We start from the raw sequence: 17,492 nt of genomic DNA on the forward strand, positions 1-17,492 counted from the left end.
AAGCTAAAGAGACCCAGCTCCCTCAGCCTTTCTTCATAAGGGAGGTGCTCCACTTCCTTCATCATCTTCGTTGCCCTACGCTGGACCCTCTCCAGCAGTTCCCTGTCCTTCTGGAACTGAGGGGCCCAGAACTGGACACAATATTCCAGGTGTGGTCTCACCAGGGCGGAGTAGAGGGGGAGGAGAACCTCTCTGACCTACAACTAACCCCCTTCTAATACACCCCAGGATGCCATTGGCCTTCCTGGCCACAAGGGCACAGTGCTGGCTCATGGTCATCCTGTTGTCCACCAGGACCCCCAGGTCCCTTTCCCTTGCACTGCTCTCTAATATGTAATTTCCCAGCCTATACTGGAACCTTTCCCCCAGTCCCCCATTTAGCCTCCCCTTTTTACTTTTTTCCATCTTTTTCTCCTTTCCCCATCCTTTTCTCTTTTTCTCCCCTTCCCACTTTTTTCTTTTTTATATTTTTTCTTTCCCCCCCCCCCCCTTTCTAAACCTTTCCCTCTCCGTTTCCTTTTTTCTTTTTTTCTTTTTCCTTCCTGTCCTGTTTTAACCAGCGAGGTTTTCGACCCCCCAATCAGCTGTGGCCGCCGGGGCGGGGCCGGGGCGGCTGCGGCCCCTCCCTGGGGCGGCTCCGCGAGGGCGGGTTGAGCCGCGCCAGGCCGAGCCGAGCCGAGCCGCTCCGCTGCTTCCTTCCTTCCTTCCCGCTCTCCGTCCGTCCGTCCGTCCGTCGGCAGCCCGCGATGTCATCGGGCGGCAGCCTGAGCACCATGCAGCGGCTGGTGGAGCAGCTGCGGCTGGAGGCGGCCGTGGAGAGGATCAAGGTGAGCGGGGTGCGCGCCCCGGGGCGGGAGGGGCGGACGAGCTGCTCCTGCTGTTTCTTCCCCCTTTGTCCGTGTCGCCCGCCCTGGGAGCGAGTCGGGGGACAGGGGACGAGGGGCGCCCGCGGTGGGGTTCAGTGGCTTTCTCTACTGGAAGGAGCTGTGATAAATAATGCAGCAGCCCCGGGTTGGTTCTGCACCAGCGAGCACGATAATCGAGGGCAGGTCCCTAGCCGGGAGCTGCCGAGTTCCCCCGGCTCTGAGCGCTGGCGGGTTCGCAGGGGGGGGCGGTGTGTTTGGTACCAGCTGACACGCTGGGGAAAGCTGGCAATTTTCTACGCATGCATGCACCTTCCGCTTGCAGACTTCCAGACAAAGACGGGCTAGCGAGGCAGCGCTGCCATCTGCCAGCTCCTGAGATTCGGTTTGGTTTTGCCCTGACAGCCCGGATTCACTCGTGGAGACGTGTCTATGACAGCTCTTGGTTCCCAGCGTGTGGTGGGGTCCACAGCTGTCTTGGGAAGTCAATTCTTTCCAGCCATACACAAAATCCAGCACAGGTTGCGATGAAGAGCAAATTAGTTTGTATTCTGCGCTTTCCTCTTCCCTCATCATCACCATTTTTCTCTGTGCAGTCATAAAACAGCAGCTTCCTTAGTCTGACAACAGTGCTAATATATTGAGCCACAGGAACCTCGCTTATCGATTTAAAAATAATTTAAAATACCTTTTCTCCCTATTCCTGTCCTGAGCTGTTGAAAATTTGAAGTGTCCATTGCAAGATGAAACCACTATAGCATCTGGACATCACCCTGATCAGTGCATTACTGATACTAAATTTTATAAGCAAATACTGAGTCAGCAGATGTTTGATTAATCAAAAGTGACTGTGGTTTATCACTGCAATGATGTGTGGGAATCTGTGAGATGACACAATGCAGAGTAGAAATGGAGACTCTGTGGCAAGAGGGATATTGTTTAACACAGAAATGATTGACTAAACATTTCTGTTGCTTTATACTGCCAGCAAGAGCTTTGATCTCTGTTCCTGTTCATTTTGAGGCATATAGCCTTACCCTGTTGTTTTTTTTGGGTGGGGTATAGAAAATATAGTTATAGTTTGAGTTTATTGGAGGTTACTTTGTGGCAGTAACATATTCTGGAGCCAGACTTCTCAAGGCTACATATTTATTATGGATTCGCTTGTACGTCAGGGAGGTTTGGCCTTGGTGAGACCTCAGTCTCATCTTGCAGGATTTTGTGCAGCTCTGCTGTTCCAGGAACCTGTTAGTGCCTTCGCACAAATGAAACGCATGATTAAAAATGCGTCTTATAAAAAGTGTCATCTGAGTTTCTTGACATGCAGTCTAAAACCAGTGAGGAATATATTCAGCTGGTGAAACCCCATTCGGTTCAGTTTTAGCAGACACTGAGATGGGAGAAAATGTTGTTTTGGCTACTTGGAGTAAACAATGTGTTCTCAGACGGAAGCTGGATATGAAAGGATTTTAAAAAATACATCCAATACTACAGAGTTCCAATGGTGATTTTGTTTACCCTGCAGCTAAAAAAGCAGACAGGAACAATATTTTCAGAAAGAGGAAACTAAGTGGGAAATAAGTACCCCCACACATCATGCACGCAGGAGGCTGCTGCAGGGAGCGTGTTTGTCCTGTGGTGAAATACCGCAGAAACCCTCGTACCTTCTGTGTGAACCGGAGGAGTGAAGAATGTTCTAGGGGCCTAAGTAGGTCTAAGATTAGACAGATCTGTCCTAGAACAACATTCTGCTGCTGTAAAGATATCTCTCGCACAGATGCCAAAAGTCAGGTGTGTATCTTTCTGTGAGCACCAGGACATACGCAGCTCAGTACGTTTTGCACCATTTCATAGAATCACAGAATGTCCTGAGTTGGAAGGGACCCACAAGGCTCATCAAGTCCAACTCCTGTCCCTGCACAGGACAACCCCACAGTTCACACCGTGTGTCTGAGGGTGTTGTCCAGCCTCTGCTTGAACACTGTCAGGCTTGGGGCCGTGACACCTCCCTGGGGAGCCTGTTCCAGTGTCCAGCACCCTCTGGGGGAGGAACCTTTTCCTAAAGTCCAACCTGAACCTCTCCTGGCACATCTTCCTGGACATTCCCTCGGCTTCTGTCATCAGTTGCCAAAGTTAAGTGTTTGGTGCCTGCTCCTCCTCTTCCCCTTGTGAGGAAGCTGTAACCACCATGAGATCTCCTCTTGATCTCCTCTCAGTCTCCTCTTCTTCAGATTGAACCAACCAACTGACTTTAGCCGTTCCCCATACGTCTTCCTCTCCAAACCCTTCACCATCTTCGTAGCCTCCTCTGGACACTCTCCAGCAGCTTTTACCCTTTTTATCCTGTGGCACCCAGCCCTGCACACAGTGAATGCTCCAGGTGAGGCCGCACCAGTGCAGAGCAGAGCGGGACCATCCCCTCCCTGCCCGGCTGGCAATGCTGTGCTGGATGCACCAGGACACGGGTCCCTCTTGGCTGCCGGTTTGGCAGCAAAGTGCAAGGAGATGCAGTGAGGACCTGCTGACTGTGCTGTGCTCATAGGGCAAACCATGCCCTGAGCGACTTGCTATTCATTTTCCCCAGAAGAAGCTTCAGGCATCCTTGGTCTGATCAGTGTTGGCACGTACCCGTGTGGCACAGTCGGGTACCAGCAAGGGGTCAGCACCGTGTTTGAGGTGGGAGCGCTAATGTGCCGAGGGCCCGAGGGGCTGGGCAGGAGACCTTCGCAGCCTCCAGTAAGAGGTTCCCCTCAAGGAAAGGAGGAGTAACAAATCCCACTGACTAGGAGGGATCCTTGCTGTGGGTGCTTGTCCCTGTATTCTGCTCAGGAGAACCTGGGAGGCCATGGGAAAATGATTCGCTTAACAACTCCCTGAAATGCTGACAGCTGCTGGGTAAATTCGGGCAGTTTCCAGGATGAACGTTGTGGAGGAGAGCTGAGAGGTGGTGAACAGGACAGCAGTGAAAGCACAAATGAAAGAGCACACTAGGCCAGATTTCCCACAGCCTTCCCAATGCTGTTAGATGGGATGGCCAGGAACCAGAATCCCATCAGGGCTGCAGAGCGGCCACTTCAGTCAGGAGGCTGGGAATGGGGATGGTCCTTCTGGCCATTATCTCATCCCTCTGCTGGCAAGACTGCAAAGTTGTGTCAGAAAGCAAATGCGTATTTCAGGAATTCTGTAATGAAGGCAGAGGGGAACTTGTATTCCCACTAATATGCTCAGTATTTCCTTTTGTAAAAAATTTGGCAGACAGCATGGATTTTGACAGTTCCCTGCAGCTGTTAGCAATGTGTGTCTGAGAAACCGGGAATTCCCCTGTGTTTTACTTCAAAAAATACAGGCACACGACTGACTTGCCATCCATATGGAGACCTGGGGAGTTGAGTGCTGGAAGCCCCTTCCCTTTGGGTTCCACAGTGTATTCTGCAGCTCTGGGCTGTCCTCTTGGGGGGCTGGACTCTGAAGCCCTCACTTTGCTGCCAGAGGAAGGTTGCAATTTGGTCTTAAAAAGCTTTTCATCCTCATCATTTTGCTTTCATGCCTTTTTATGCTCCTTCTTGCTTAACAGTTTGGATATGAAAATCCTTTTTATAAATTATCTGAGGATATAAGAGTTCAAATATAAAACTGAAAACAGCACAGTAGACTGCAAAATATTGTGGTCACAGTACTGTGCATTTTAATGAGGTCAGATTCCATTGCACTTGCACCTCAATCCTCTACACTCCTCTGGCTCATCACTGGCATACTATTGAATGTGTATTTCATCGGAGCTTCCTAAATATGTGCCTGTGCTGATTGATTTGGTGTTTTCAAATCCAAGAGCTGACTTGGCTGCTCTCCAGCTCTCTTTGATAATGATTATCCAGGAGGAAATGCCTAATAGATGCTTGTGAGTGAATTATTTTCCTCTCTGGATTTGTTTTTCTTTCTCCTTTACACAGGTCTCTCAGGCAGCTGCAGAACTCCAGCAGTACTGTATGCAAAATGCCTGCAAAGATGCCTTGCTTGTTGGGGTTCCTGCGGGGAGCAATCCCTTCCGAGAACCCCGATCCTGTGCTCTACTCTGAAATCAGGTAATGAAGCCACAGATGCCATGATAACAATTTTAATTTGAAGTTCAAGCCCTAGGAGGGATAAGAGCACATGGTGATTGTTTGAATGTCGAGCTCTTGGTAGCGAAGTATTCATCACTTCCCTGCTGGCTCTACAAATTGTTTTCCATTTCTTTTAAGTGTGGCAGTTGAAGCATGTCTCTCTCCTACAGCTCTTTCTAGAGGTGTTTTTGTTTGGTTCGTTTTTGTGTTTGAGCCACTCCAGGGTAATCAGCAGCATCCAAACCAGTAAAAACTGTCTGTGACCCACGGCTGTGTTTGATGCAGCCAGATACAAAAACTAGTCACATACCCAGCTTGAAGAAGTAAGACGAAGCTGCGGCAGTTGCACGTGTTCTGATTACTATCTCACAGCTTAAGCAAGAACCATGTGAAAATACATTTCGTCTTCGACACCTTATTGCAGCTCCCGTGGCTGTGCGTGTCCTGAGGCTTTTGCAGTGCTGTTGGTGCAGCACCAAGAGCGGTGGAGGCAAGAGGAGCCGAGGCAATCTGTCATCACAGCCTTCCGAGCCCTTCTCAGCACAGGTCTGGAGGATGAGCTGCTCCCTGAACTCTGCCCGCCTTGGCACTTTGCGTCACTTGCACCTGCAGAACACCTGCAGCCTGAGCTGGGGGTGGGCAACCCTCCAGCGTCTGCACGTCTTTGGGATGCAATTCTGGGGTTCCCGCTGTCGTCTCTCCCATCTGCCGCGCAGATGTCAGCTGCTGCAGCAGGAGGAAGAAGGGCCATGTGTGCTGGTAGCCTTGGGCAGGATCATACCTTAACTTTCGCTGGGAAATCTTGTTGCCTTTGCATGACAAACAAATGTGGAAGTAGGATATTCAGAAGGGGTTACTCTTTAAAAATAAAAATAGTTCCTGCTAGAGATCTGAAAAAACTACAGAGAGGAAGAACCACTGAATTCTGTTTTTTCTTTGAGAGTGCTATCAAAGCAAAAAGGAATGTTTTCTTTAAGGGCAGAATTTACACTAGAACATGAAGTGGTTGTAAAATCTTCCCCTTCCTGCTGCCAGGGTTCCTGAGCTTGCCGATACGCTTGTGCCTCATCAGTAGCGCAGTTTTGATTGTTGCTAGATAGGCTTGACTAAACAGGATTGAAGCTGAAGAGACCGAACAACTGAGCGTGAGGTGCTTTTCTGGAAAAACTTGGCGCAGGGAGAAGGCACAAGCAGAAGATTTTCTTAATTTAGGTGCTACCCGTAATTCTTCCTGCAAGTAAGATAAAATTAATAGATAAAATAAAATTCATAGATAGAAGAAGATAAATAATATAAAATTCATAGTGACGGTTGCATGTGTTTTTCTGTTATTGGAGCAGCTTTCCACCTTTCTTTTGTCTTTGCGTGTGTTTGTATGTATTTCTAGGATTCAAGGATGTATTTCTAGGATCATCCAGACAGGATATGAAACATTCTTTCAAACAAGTTTGATTAATTTATGTTAATTTAAGAAATTCATAGCTCAGTCCAATATGTCATTTAGTCATCTTTTGCTGATAGATCAGTTATCTAGTTTATTGTTATTTATCTGTCTTATGATCATAGAAAATGAAAGCAAAGTTAAAAAAACAATCAAAAAAATGTGTGGTATTCAAGGATGCCAACATCCAGCAAAGGGAAGTGGCTATTCTTTTTGTTTGTTTGTTTGTTTTCATTGCAAAGGAGGTTTTGTGTTATGGTTTGTAAGATAAATGTATCAGCTTAGGAAAATGGCGTTTAATAAACATTTTTTTTCCTCTTATAGGGAAGGTGATTGGAGAGCTGCCTTCGAGCATGACATGAATAACAACTGCCTTTCCTTCAAAAGAAAAGCCTCTCTCTGTGTCCCAACGTTTGTATGGCGAAAACAATGTCCTCGATATTTATCTGTTTGCTCTTCTGAATTTGTACTTCACTATCTTTTGCTAATGTTCTTACAGTTTTTTTAATGTAACTCTTTTAATAATCGTCACAATTGTTACTGCACTATGCTAACTATACAAATATTACTTGAGAAGTTTACATTTTAGAAAACAAAAACACACGAATTTTTACCAAATTGCTTAATCCTGTGTTGGTAAACTGTTACACTGGAACGATCGTAAAATCTATTTTTTTTTTCTAAAATTAAACATCCAAAAAGTGAATTGTTAACTTATAAAAACTAAATAAAACTAAATGCTGTTAGTACTGAAGTAATGGTCCCGGGGGGGATCTTGCTTCTATGAGCAACAGCTGGAACAAACTACATTTTTTTTTCCAAGTGCATCGAAGTACATAAATGACACATACGAGAAACTGCTGGGCACAATGTGTAGCACAGGCGTGTTTCTTACACAACTTCTAATCTGTAATACTTCTAATCTGTATTTGTAAAGGTACTGCTGTGGTGGAATTTCCTTGACGTGTTTAAAATGTGACCAAACAGACACTAAAAATCCATGGACACCAAATGATAGTTGCATGCACACTTTTCAAGGTTTGCAATACACAAAGCTTACTAAAACGTGCTTGGTGATTTGCCTTCAGCTTTTTATAGAGCACTTTTACAAGGACAACCAACTTTTTTGATAGGTTTTTAATTTTGTCTAATTTCTATTGTTTGTATTACTCTTTTAGAAATTTGGAAATAAAGTTCCTTTCCCTACTGGCTTTGAACTCGTTGTTTCATTGTAACTAAGAGCGGATACTGTAAGGAAGAGGATACTTTGATTTTGCAGTGGGAGGCCTCAAGCTATTTGGCTTTTTGGCAAGGCTGCTATTGGATTTTTTAGAAAATGTGTCTTATTGATAGAAAAATAATATTTATAGCTATATACCATTTTTGTGGTAAATAGTAACAATGTTACCCTGCTCACATAAACATTTTGAAACTGTAAGGAAGAATTTTGCAATCTCAGCATTTAATTTTCATTAATATTCACTGAAATGGGGCAATGAGAATCCTTCGTGCAGTCCAGTCTTTGCCAAAAGATTTTTATTCTTGCTGCAGGAAGACATTGAAATGAGAGTCATAATACCACCAGTATGTATTGTGCCTCTAAACACAGATGAGAACATCCTTCCTTCAGAGCTTTTCTTCACTCTGGCTTCCTTTCATTGTAGGTTGTTTGAATATGGCAGTTTTTGTTTTAGTACTCACATGCACACACTGCGGAAGTCTAGAGGAAGCATGGTTATTCTTGCACAGAGGTGATCAGAGGCTCACATTGAGGTCACAAAGCTCGAGTTGGGGGGGATGACAGTGTCCATCAAATGCCTCTGAACAGCCAGCATCAGGCTGCTGGCCACTCCCTCCCCAGCAAACACTTTGTATTTCTTTAACCTCCCCCCATCCCCACATCTGTTTCTCTCCCCGGGCTCCTCTGCTGCATACACCTTAGTGTCCTCACTTGGAGCTGGAGTTTGGCAGTGGCTGCTGAGCTGGCATGAGGAGCTGCCAAGCCGCAGGGTGCAGGAGAGAGCGGCTGCTGCTCACCAGCTGCTGTTGTCTCTTGGCTGCCCTGTCCAGCTCCGTGTGGGATCTTCCAGCTGGAGCACCAGCGTGGGCACATGGCAGGTCCTGACTGCATCCGCATTGGGCACCGGCAGCGCGTGGGAAGAGCTGTGCAGCGGCTGTGAGATGGGGTGGGAGTGCTTCACCCTGGTGTGCCTGCGAGCGTGGTGGTTCTTCTGCAGTCCCACAGCAGGAGGACACAGATCCCAGTCTCTTCAGAGGAGCGTGCTTGCTGCACCCTTGTGTGCTCAGGGCAGCGCAGCTGAGCTGCTGGGTACAAGCTGGGAGAGGGATGACATCAGTGCCACCTCTGTCCTCCCATGCATGGTCTGTGACAAAAGCTGGGTGTCAGAATGAGCTCCAGAAACAGAGTTGGTTGGTGTTAAGGTTCTTGGGTTTCTGTGGGGAGTCAATTTTACAAAGCATGCCGCTGCTGGTCATTTTGTGTTGGCTAAATGAAGCAGCCTGCATCTTCACAGATGAGCTTTTGCAGGTCTCCTTTTTGACTGTCTGCTTCTGCAGGGGCAGAACAGGGTGTCTCATCCCTGCCAGGTCAACTGGACAGTGTCTCATCTCCAGCTGTGGGTGCGCCTGGGTCTGCACTGCTTCACCGAACCAACACTCCTACAGCTGTCATCTGCAGTGGGGTGGAGAACATCTTTCTTTACCAAAGACCATCCAAGAGGGCTGTCTGCTGAGGACATTTTCCTTTTCTAATCAAAATCCAATGCAGATAGCACCTGAATTTTCTTCACTTACTTAAGGTAGGTCACATGCCTTTGTTTTTAAAGTGATCTACAGCTTATCTGAGCTAGTCTTCCATGGTCATGTGAAATGTAGTGTCAGCCTTTAGCTGTGCGAAACAAGGACATAAATACATAGCTTGGCAGTGGCAGCTATAATTTTCTCCACTGTGGTCATCTGTGACTGAGACTGCCTAGAGCTGCACTCCTAAAAGAACAGATTCCTGGGCCTTTCCGTCTAGGAGACAGTGCTGAAAAACAGAGACAAACCCGTGACGCAAAGAGATGAAAAATAGTTAGGTCAAGTAACCACAAAAATGGACCAGAAATAGTAAGCAAACTGCAATTTTTATTTAAATCTTATTCTGGGCAAAGTAGAGAAAAGCTGGCTTGTTTGCATTCTACTAGAGGTCTTATGTTACACTTGAAAGGGGTTTTCTAAAGTCTTGCAAACAATTTGGGCACAAAAAACTTGGGGATATTACTGTGAACTAAAATTGCCATTAGTGATGTTATCACATCTTTTAGGAACTCTCAGCTAAAAATCAGCACTCCATTTTCTTTGAGAGACCAAAGCTTTCTCCCCTAAATGCTGGATTTTGTTATCCAAATAATGAATATGCACTTAATGAAGGCTCAATGTCAAGAAAATATTTTACTGCAAGCATAAACTTTAAACTTTGTGGTTGTTTTTTTTTTTTTTTTTTTTTTATTTCCCTCCCCCTTTCTGTTATTGCATCAAAGTTAAAAAGATATGTAAGTTTGAAAACTGAATCATGTCAGCTGAAGGCCACTGAACAGACACGGACATTCTGGACCTGGCAGGCATTCCTGTGCAAACCATGTATGCATTCCTGCAGCAGAATGGAGTTACTGTCTACCAGAGCTCCCACACGTATTTCCAGTTTCATTGCCAAATCTTTTGATGGAAAGCGAGGGTTCCAGTACTACTCTATCCTCTCTCTCACTGCCTCCCAGCTGACTGCCATCTCCCTACTTGCTGATGCACTGTAGCAGGCTGAAAGATGTGGATGCCAACAAATGTCCTTCCACCAGGTTATGGAGAGAGCTAAGGGTCACAGCTTAGTTTTCCCAATGCAATATATCAGAATTCTAAATTTCAACATGTCTTTCACATGTTGTCCACAAAACAAATATGTTGTTCAGGAACTCACCATGTGGTTTCTAAAGGAGCTGTCAGAAGACGCAGAACTGAGCCCAAGGGACAAATACAAAGGGTCACAGCTCTAAGTGCAAGAAAGCTCCAAAATTTCAAGAGCAGCCCTGAGATTTGGGAAGATTGGTCCATCTTTAAGTTTGGGAAGCTGCATGCTCTGGGAGCAGACATAGGTGCCTTGAAACCTCTATATTCTTATCTTTTTTTAAATTAATATTTTATTTTTGTATAAAGAGTGATAAAGTACCTTTATATCACCCATGAGAACAAACAGAGAAGCAGTAATTCTGCAGGTTCAAGGAACTAATTTGTTTAGTAAAATCTTAAAAACATACAAAAGAAGCCTGAATTATTAAGGATTTCAAAACCCTAATTTTTCTCTAAAAATAAACAAAAAAAATGAATTTAATCTATTTCTCTTCAAAGAGTTTAAGAATTTTAAAAAGTATGTGTAGTAAGCGAATCCCCATTTCATTCAAAAAAACTTGAGACGTGTTTGTCCATCACTTCTTCCAGGGACTCTTTCATATGACAGTCTCTTTTTTTTGAACTCTGGTACTTCTGCAAATCCTGAATCTGTAAAAGAAGTGGAAAGAAAATATATGTACAATAAACTGCAAATGCAACATGAATGCAGACTTAACTATGTGTTTCTCAGAAACAACATAAGACTTTAGCTTTAACCAGGATGCTCTAAATGAAAAGTATCAACTGCCATAAAATTAAATATGTAAAGATTAATATTAACTACTACTTACTACAACTGACCAGTTTTATGCATATTGTCCTGTAATAATAACAGAGTACCTTATACAGAATAAATACATCGACCTGCACTATGCTTAACCACAATATTTCAGTAAAGATATAAATGTTTATTTCTATTTCATTAACTATACACTCAGTACTATTCAGTAGTTGTGAAAGTTAATTCTTTTTAACCAGAGACGTGTTCATGTTTCTGTAAGTTGTTTAAAAAAGCTACTTACAGTCTTAAGATTCAAGTATCTTTACAATAAAATATTTGAGTGGTTGCTTATTCAAAATAAGCTACTGTAAGAAAATTCTGTTTAGTCTTTACAAACAGTATTGTCAGAAAACTTTAACACTGACCTAAAGGCTTCATCTGTTCCTATGGAAATACTGACTTGTCATGTTAGCATTAATTGTTTGTGGTTTAATAAAAGCTTGAACTGAAGCCTAAAGAAATCCCTGGGGGTTCCCAATGTGTCTTTTTAACTTGACCGTGTACACATTTCTTAAACTTGGGATTCCAACATTTCTTAAATCTGGCACTTCAGAAAGGCTTTCACTGTATTAAGGTGTTCTTTTTCATTAGTGTGCACAACTGTTTAGTACACTTTTTTTTTCCCCCTAGCAAGTGGAAAATAAAGTAAAACAAGCCTATTCTTCAAAAATCTAAAGCAAAAATCACTCTTCCTTTTTTTGATTTGATTCATGTTGTTAAGTATACCCTTACCCTACTGGGCAAGAGTATTAGATAGCTTATCAGTGGGAGATCACAGTGTTTTCAGAATACTGTAAAATTGGTACCAGAAGAATCTCCCCCATCTCTACTGAAACTCTTGTATTTATAATTTTATACTATCAGTGCCAGTTACAGGTTACTGAAATAGTGTTATCTACCCAGTAATACTCCAGGTCTCAATTTTAATCCCAACAGAAGGGCAACAGGTCTGTTAAGAGTTTCTGTATGAACATTTTGATTTCCATAGGCTGAAATTTAAAAGCAGTTCACCATATCCAATTAAATTTTCCTCTCTTTACTACCATAATTGCCTTAAGCAGCCCATGAAACATAATGATATCAATTAGTTACTTGTGTTTTCATGAATGAGTCTGGTCTAATTAGTGAAAGCATTTTAATGCTGTGCAGACCTTGCTGTACCACCAAGAGATTTAAGGACAGGCAGCAACAGAGGAAACATAAATTAAATAATCCATGCTAGGAGTTATGCACTTTATTTGAGAAGCTTAATCTTGTATTTTTAAAGAATGTGGCACTTCACCTATAGGGAAGTGTCAGAATTAAAAAAATACTACAATATATGATACAGCAATACTTAGCTTGACAGGGACTGGTGATGCTTTCTTACTTTTAAGACTCCATATCATGGCTTATAAAAAAGGTCTGAAGCTGACTATCTTTGAGAAAGTAAACCAGGGATAAGAAAATGACCACAAAAAAAAAAGAAAAAAAAAAAAAAGAGAAGCCTGAAGGTTTTATACAAGGACTGTACACACCTTCAGGGTAAACAGCTAAAAAATATTCCAAGAATGAGGGAACTGTATGAAACAAACTTAGAAAGGTGTCAGAGTGAAATTCTTACTCCATGAACACCAACAGCAAAATCACAGCCATTAGCGGTATCTAAATTTCACTCTCTGAATTTGCCAAATCTACTTTTTGTCCTTTAGAGAAAATACTTTCTAGTCTTTTCTTCACCCTTTTGTCCAAACCTATGTTTACAAAATAATCTTTCCCATAACTTTTAAAACAATTCTGGCACATTTATTATGCACATTTCAGGCACTGCCAAAGAGACGAGAATCTGAAGCTTACAATATTGGAGAACTACACTTGTCAATATTTCAGCAAGGAAAAATAACAGTAGTAACACAATCCTATTTTATTAAAAAGTATTCTTACACTCAACACAGACAAGAAATGTTTGGGAAGATTTTGTCACAGAAGAAATAGATATGCAAGTAAGATTTTAGTAAAGGAAACATGAAACTGTCAGGCTGGACTAGATTTAACAACTATTTGAAGAATACACAAAATCCAGTCTTACAGATACTCGTGTGTCCAACTGAGTCACAAATAGAATTTCAGAAAATTCTGCTTGCCTTGGACATACCTGTGCTATTTTTCTCATTTGTCCATAAGAATGGTAGACTTTGTTTTCTCTTTCCTTTAGATTCTCTGCCTATTTGGTTAAAATTCAGACTTTGAAGCTCATGTGGGTCAACAAAAAAATCAGAGAGAAAAGTATCAGATGCAAAGGAATCACAGGGGCCTGTGGATGAAGAGTCATTCCATGGGGTCTGGTCAATTAGAACTCCTGGGCTTTTGTATGTTGTATCTCCAAATTCTTCTAGAAAACTCTTAGAGCTCTCCTGAGGCGCATAGCCACTGAAAGATGCAAAGAAATTATCTTTTTCAGAGTGTTTGGAAGAATGATCAGAGCTACAGTGTGTCTTGAAAGGCTGTCTTTGAACATGAAGAGAATTCGTAACATCAAGATGAGCGAAATCTTCACAGTCCTTTCGCAGAGCAAAGAAATTCTGCTTCCCTCCCATAATTACGTCTGAAGAACATGATTTCTTTTGCATACAGCTTGGAAGATCAGGGTCAAAAAAACCCTGATGATGATTCAATGGAGGAACTAGGCCTTCAGAATTCATATGAGATGTTCCTGGCAGAGAAAAATTTGAACCATTATGTTTGGAGAATGAAAACTTAGCTTATTTCTCTACATTTTGGAGAAAACCAAGATGCCACTGAGCATTCTAACTGCAGTCTGTCTCTGCAGAATAACTGACATTTCCATAATTAGAAGACAAAGATTGTAATACACTAAGATTTTTCATTTCCAAAGGAAACACATTTTCTTTGTAATTCAAGATACTACCTGTGCTGTTCTGTGTCTTACCAGGCAGCTCTAAAGACTGATGATTTTGTTTATAATCTGGACAGAATGTGTTGAAGTTATTCCGTTTTTCTGGGGGTGATGGACCTTTCACTGTTGTTTCTAGTGGAGCAGCAGCATTTATGTTGTACGAAGATGTCATGTCACTAAAATGCTGAAACCAAAATACTTGATAATTGAGGATACATGAGGAGTATGTATAGAACACGTCTACACTATCAAATTCAAAACCAGTTGTTAGGATTCTAAGATGTATAATTTTTTGTTTACTGGAATGAAAACTAATTTACCAATACATAGGGAGAGGCATCTACCTGTCTCAAATTTATAAACAGAGTAAGTAAGAGCCTGCCTCTTGAAACACAGGAAAATCTCAATATCTTAATATATTTTATTCTCTTTCATTAGTCCAGGACTGTAGGAAGTAGTGTCTGCAATGAATTTGTGCATATCATACATCAAAGAGGAATTAAACTGACGAGATCTTATTCTGTTTTTCCATCAGTAAACATGGCTTTACACATACACAGTTATTACAATAACATGCACAAGTTGATATTCAGTGTAGAAGCTTGTCCTCCCATTTTCTTGACTGACAAAAACTGTGCATTTTAAAATCTAATTAGCTGACTATGATCAGCCTATAATTATCTCAGAGTTGGCCCAACTGAAACAGTAGGACCACACAATTCTAGGTGCAGAGTGGACACTTCAGTGAATGGAATTCTTCATCTTAAGCCCTGGGGCTCTTTCAAATGCTTAGTACTATGAATTTATAAGGGGTGAGTTTATTGTTGTGTAAGAATAAGGAAGGAAATGAGGAAGGAAAGAAGGGAGGGAAGGAGAGAAGGAGGAAGGGGAAAAGGCCTGGAAATACTTAAATGGAAAACATTTCTTATATTAGGGAAATATGTAAGTTTGTATGTTGATACAATACTTGATACAATGAAGCTTGAAGAAGCATCTGATCAAACAAGTATTTTTTCCAGTTAAGGAAATGTTCTAATCATCTTCACAAGAACACGACAACTTGATAAACTCTGATGAGATTTGCAGGCTCAACATTTTACATTTGAATTATATGCTAAAGCATACAATTAGTTTTTAAATGACACCTCCAAATATTCATGTAGCATCAGCTAAAAAAAATGTATTACAACAGTGCAAAAAGATTTATCTAATACATAAATTAATTTTGGCCAACCTTTAAAACTTTTTCTGGAACCTCTGGCAGAAGTTGCTGAAGTTGATCAAAGCTTGCAAGAAACAATGTGTTCAGTGAAGATCCCTTCTTTAATATAACCTGAGCAACCAGAGGGTTGATACATGGAAAAGTAAGCAGGCATTTTTCTGTCTGGAAATGGAAATAAATTTGTTAGATTGATATCTGACAAACTTTTATATATATATATATAAAACGAAACTTTACATATATAGATGTAGTAATACTTATATACTTACCTTCTCAATATACTTTAAGAGAACAACAAAAAAAGCCTAGAATTTTATGAGTAGGAAAAACGGGAAGAAAAGAGTATAATTTAACGCAATGATGAGCAAACCTCAGATGGCAAGACAGAAAGCCAGGATTTGTCCAGCCACTCATGAGGACTGACATTAGATGTTATCAAAATGTTGTCAGCAATCTGACGAATTAGCAGTGCTGCCTCTTCAATCCCTGGTGTAAGAACTACCTAAAAATGATACATACAGTTTTTGGTTACAACTTACACTAAGAAATGTCTTAATTTGCTCCAGAAGTTAAATGGGAAAGCTTAAAGGTGACCCTGAGCACAACAGCTGGTAATGTGGAGTAATTAAACCTGATCCCTGCTTACCACGTGGAGGAACTCCAAGCTCTGACCACTAGCCTAGCTGCAAATTACACTCCTCATTTATGTAAATCCTATATAAGTGAAATTAGTTTATCCTATAGGCCTTTTATATGTGATCAAGTTTATGGGTATGAGTTCCTAATAAAACAGGTAATTCGGAAACACCTAATATAGTTTAAGAAGATGTATAACACTTTGGAGGTGTAAGTAATTTCCACACGAACGACACTGCTGAGTACATGGAATGAAAACAGCCTTGTCCTCTCCTTAACCTTCCTTTACCCAGATAAATTTGAAACAAATTTTAATGTGCAAGTAAGTTTAAAATTGCCTGAAAAGATGTTACCTCATTCAAAAGTAATGTTACAGACATCATCTTGGCAAGCTGAATTAAACTTCTACCCCATTTTCTAATGTTGCTTATTCTAGACACTGCATTTTCTGATTTATAATGAAAAAGTTAATTTATCTTGCCACATAAAAAAACCCCACAAACAAAAACAAATGAACAAACACAACTAGCTGACACCAGAGAAAATTGCCTTTTTCTTCTATCACATTAGTAACATAATATTAATCTGAAACGTCAAATTAAGACATAAACATAACTAATTCTAATAATTCATAAAATTGAAGGTACGATTTCATTTCTTGACTCCTAGCCATAAAAACAATTCAGGTGCTATTTGATTCAACTTGTACTGCAGTAAATACAGTCTTTTCACTGACTCTGGCAGCACTGAATTAATCTCCCCCTCTTACTGTTATAATTTTAAGCTATTATAAGGTTTTGATGTAGAATGCATACTTGATTAGGCACTTTAAAAATGTCATACAATGAAGATTAAAACAGAAAATTTGTTACAAAAAAATATTACCTTCACTTCAAAGTCTTCTGACTTCTGTGTAAGTTCAATTAGAGCAGCATAAATTAAGACAAGGTTAAGCAGAGTATCTCCCCTGAGACTGTACCTATAAAACAGTTTAATTGGGCCATTAATATTTAATATGCACATGTAATAATACCAAAATGTCTGTTCCATGTGTTAATAAATGTCTGTTTCATTTCTTGGAATTGAGAATACTAGTACAGTTTGAGAATATCTGTGAAAGGAGAACCAGGACACATGAAGTGACTGAGTGCTCAAGCAAAGCAAGCCTGGCCTGCAGCAAAAGGATTGGATGGGGGTCAGTCGCTGGAGAAAAATTACACAGAGAGGAAAGGTGATGCACGGAAAACTCACCACTTGCTCTTAGAAAGAAATCTCACAATAGGTAGTACAGGAATGCTTATAAACTGTATCAACAAAAACTGTGCTTCCATAGCAAAAGCAGAACTACTGATGGGTTAGAAGAACATTTGAAGAGTGTCTCCCTGTTGCAAATTATACACAGTGAGGCTAACAGGGTAATTTATAACATGTATTTGTAGGGGTTAATTTACATCAAACAGTTATGAAGAATAATTCCAGTGGTTAATATTCTTATTCTTATGAAATTTCTGGACCTGTTAATTCGAAATACACCTCATATTAGCATTACCTGCCTCAAATCCTGTTAACAACAACCATTTCTTTACCTCTTGTGTAAGACTAAAAACA

The 17,492-nt window shown here is 41.4% G+C and overlaps 2 protein-coding genes across 2 annotated transcripts in view; one reads left to right on the plus strand and one right to left on the minus strand.

Annotated features, from left to right (window-relative positions):
• Window positions 1-620: 620 nt before the first annotated feature.
• Window positions 621-7,618, plus strand: GNG10 (G protein subunit gamma 10). The gene is made up of 3 exons (XM_005513424.3): window positions 621-827; window positions 4,814-4,945; window positions 6,732-7,618. Exons 1-2 carry the CDS (start codon window positions 747-749, stop codon window positions 4,937-4,939), a joined length of 207 nt encoding a protein of 68 aa, XP_005513481.1. The 5' UTR covers window positions 621-746; the 3' UTR covers window positions 4,940-4,945; window positions 6,732-7,618.
• A 35-nt stretch (window positions 7,619-7,653) lies between these two features.
• The window catches only part of SHOC1 (shortage in chiasmata 1), a 60,819-nt gene continuing 50,980 nt past the window's right edge, over window positions 7,654-17,492 (minus strand). Inside the window, exons 25-30 of the mRNA XM_065047083.1 lie at window positions 16,770-16,863; window positions 15,619-15,750; window positions 15,261-15,410; window positions 14,039-14,210; window positions 13,265-13,822; window positions 7,654-10,958 (exon numbers count right to left, since the gene is read on the minus strand). Of these exons, the coding sequence (XP_064903155.1) occupies window positions 10,858-10,958; window positions 13,265-13,822; window positions 14,039-14,210; window positions 15,261-15,410; window positions 15,619-15,750; window positions 16,770-16,863 (1,207 nt within the window). The 3' untranslated portion in view covers window positions 7,654-10,857. The remainder of the gene's footprint in view (window positions 10,959-13,264; window positions 13,823-14,038; window positions 14,211-15,260; window positions 15,411-15,618; window positions 15,751-16,769; window positions 16,864-17,492) is intronic.

Source organism: Columba livia, chromosome Z (genome assembly GCF_036013475.1).
Source record: "Columba livia isolate bColLiv1 breed racing homer chromosome Z, bColLiv1.pat.W.v2, whole genome shotgun sequence".
Lineage (NCBI taxonomy): Eukaryota > Metazoa > Chordata > Aves > Columbiformes > Columbidae > Columba > Columba livia.

Bases quoted from the DNA above. Each gene is read 5' to 3' on its own strand.
- GNG10 (XM_005513424.3), top strand. From the start codon at position 747: ATGTCATCGGGCGGCAGCCTGAGCACCATGCAGCGGCTGGTGGAGCAG. The intron at 828-4,813 runs GTGAGCGGGGTG...TCCTTTACACAG, and splicing joins CGGCCGTGGAGAGGATCAAG to GTCTCTCAGGCAGCTGCAGA.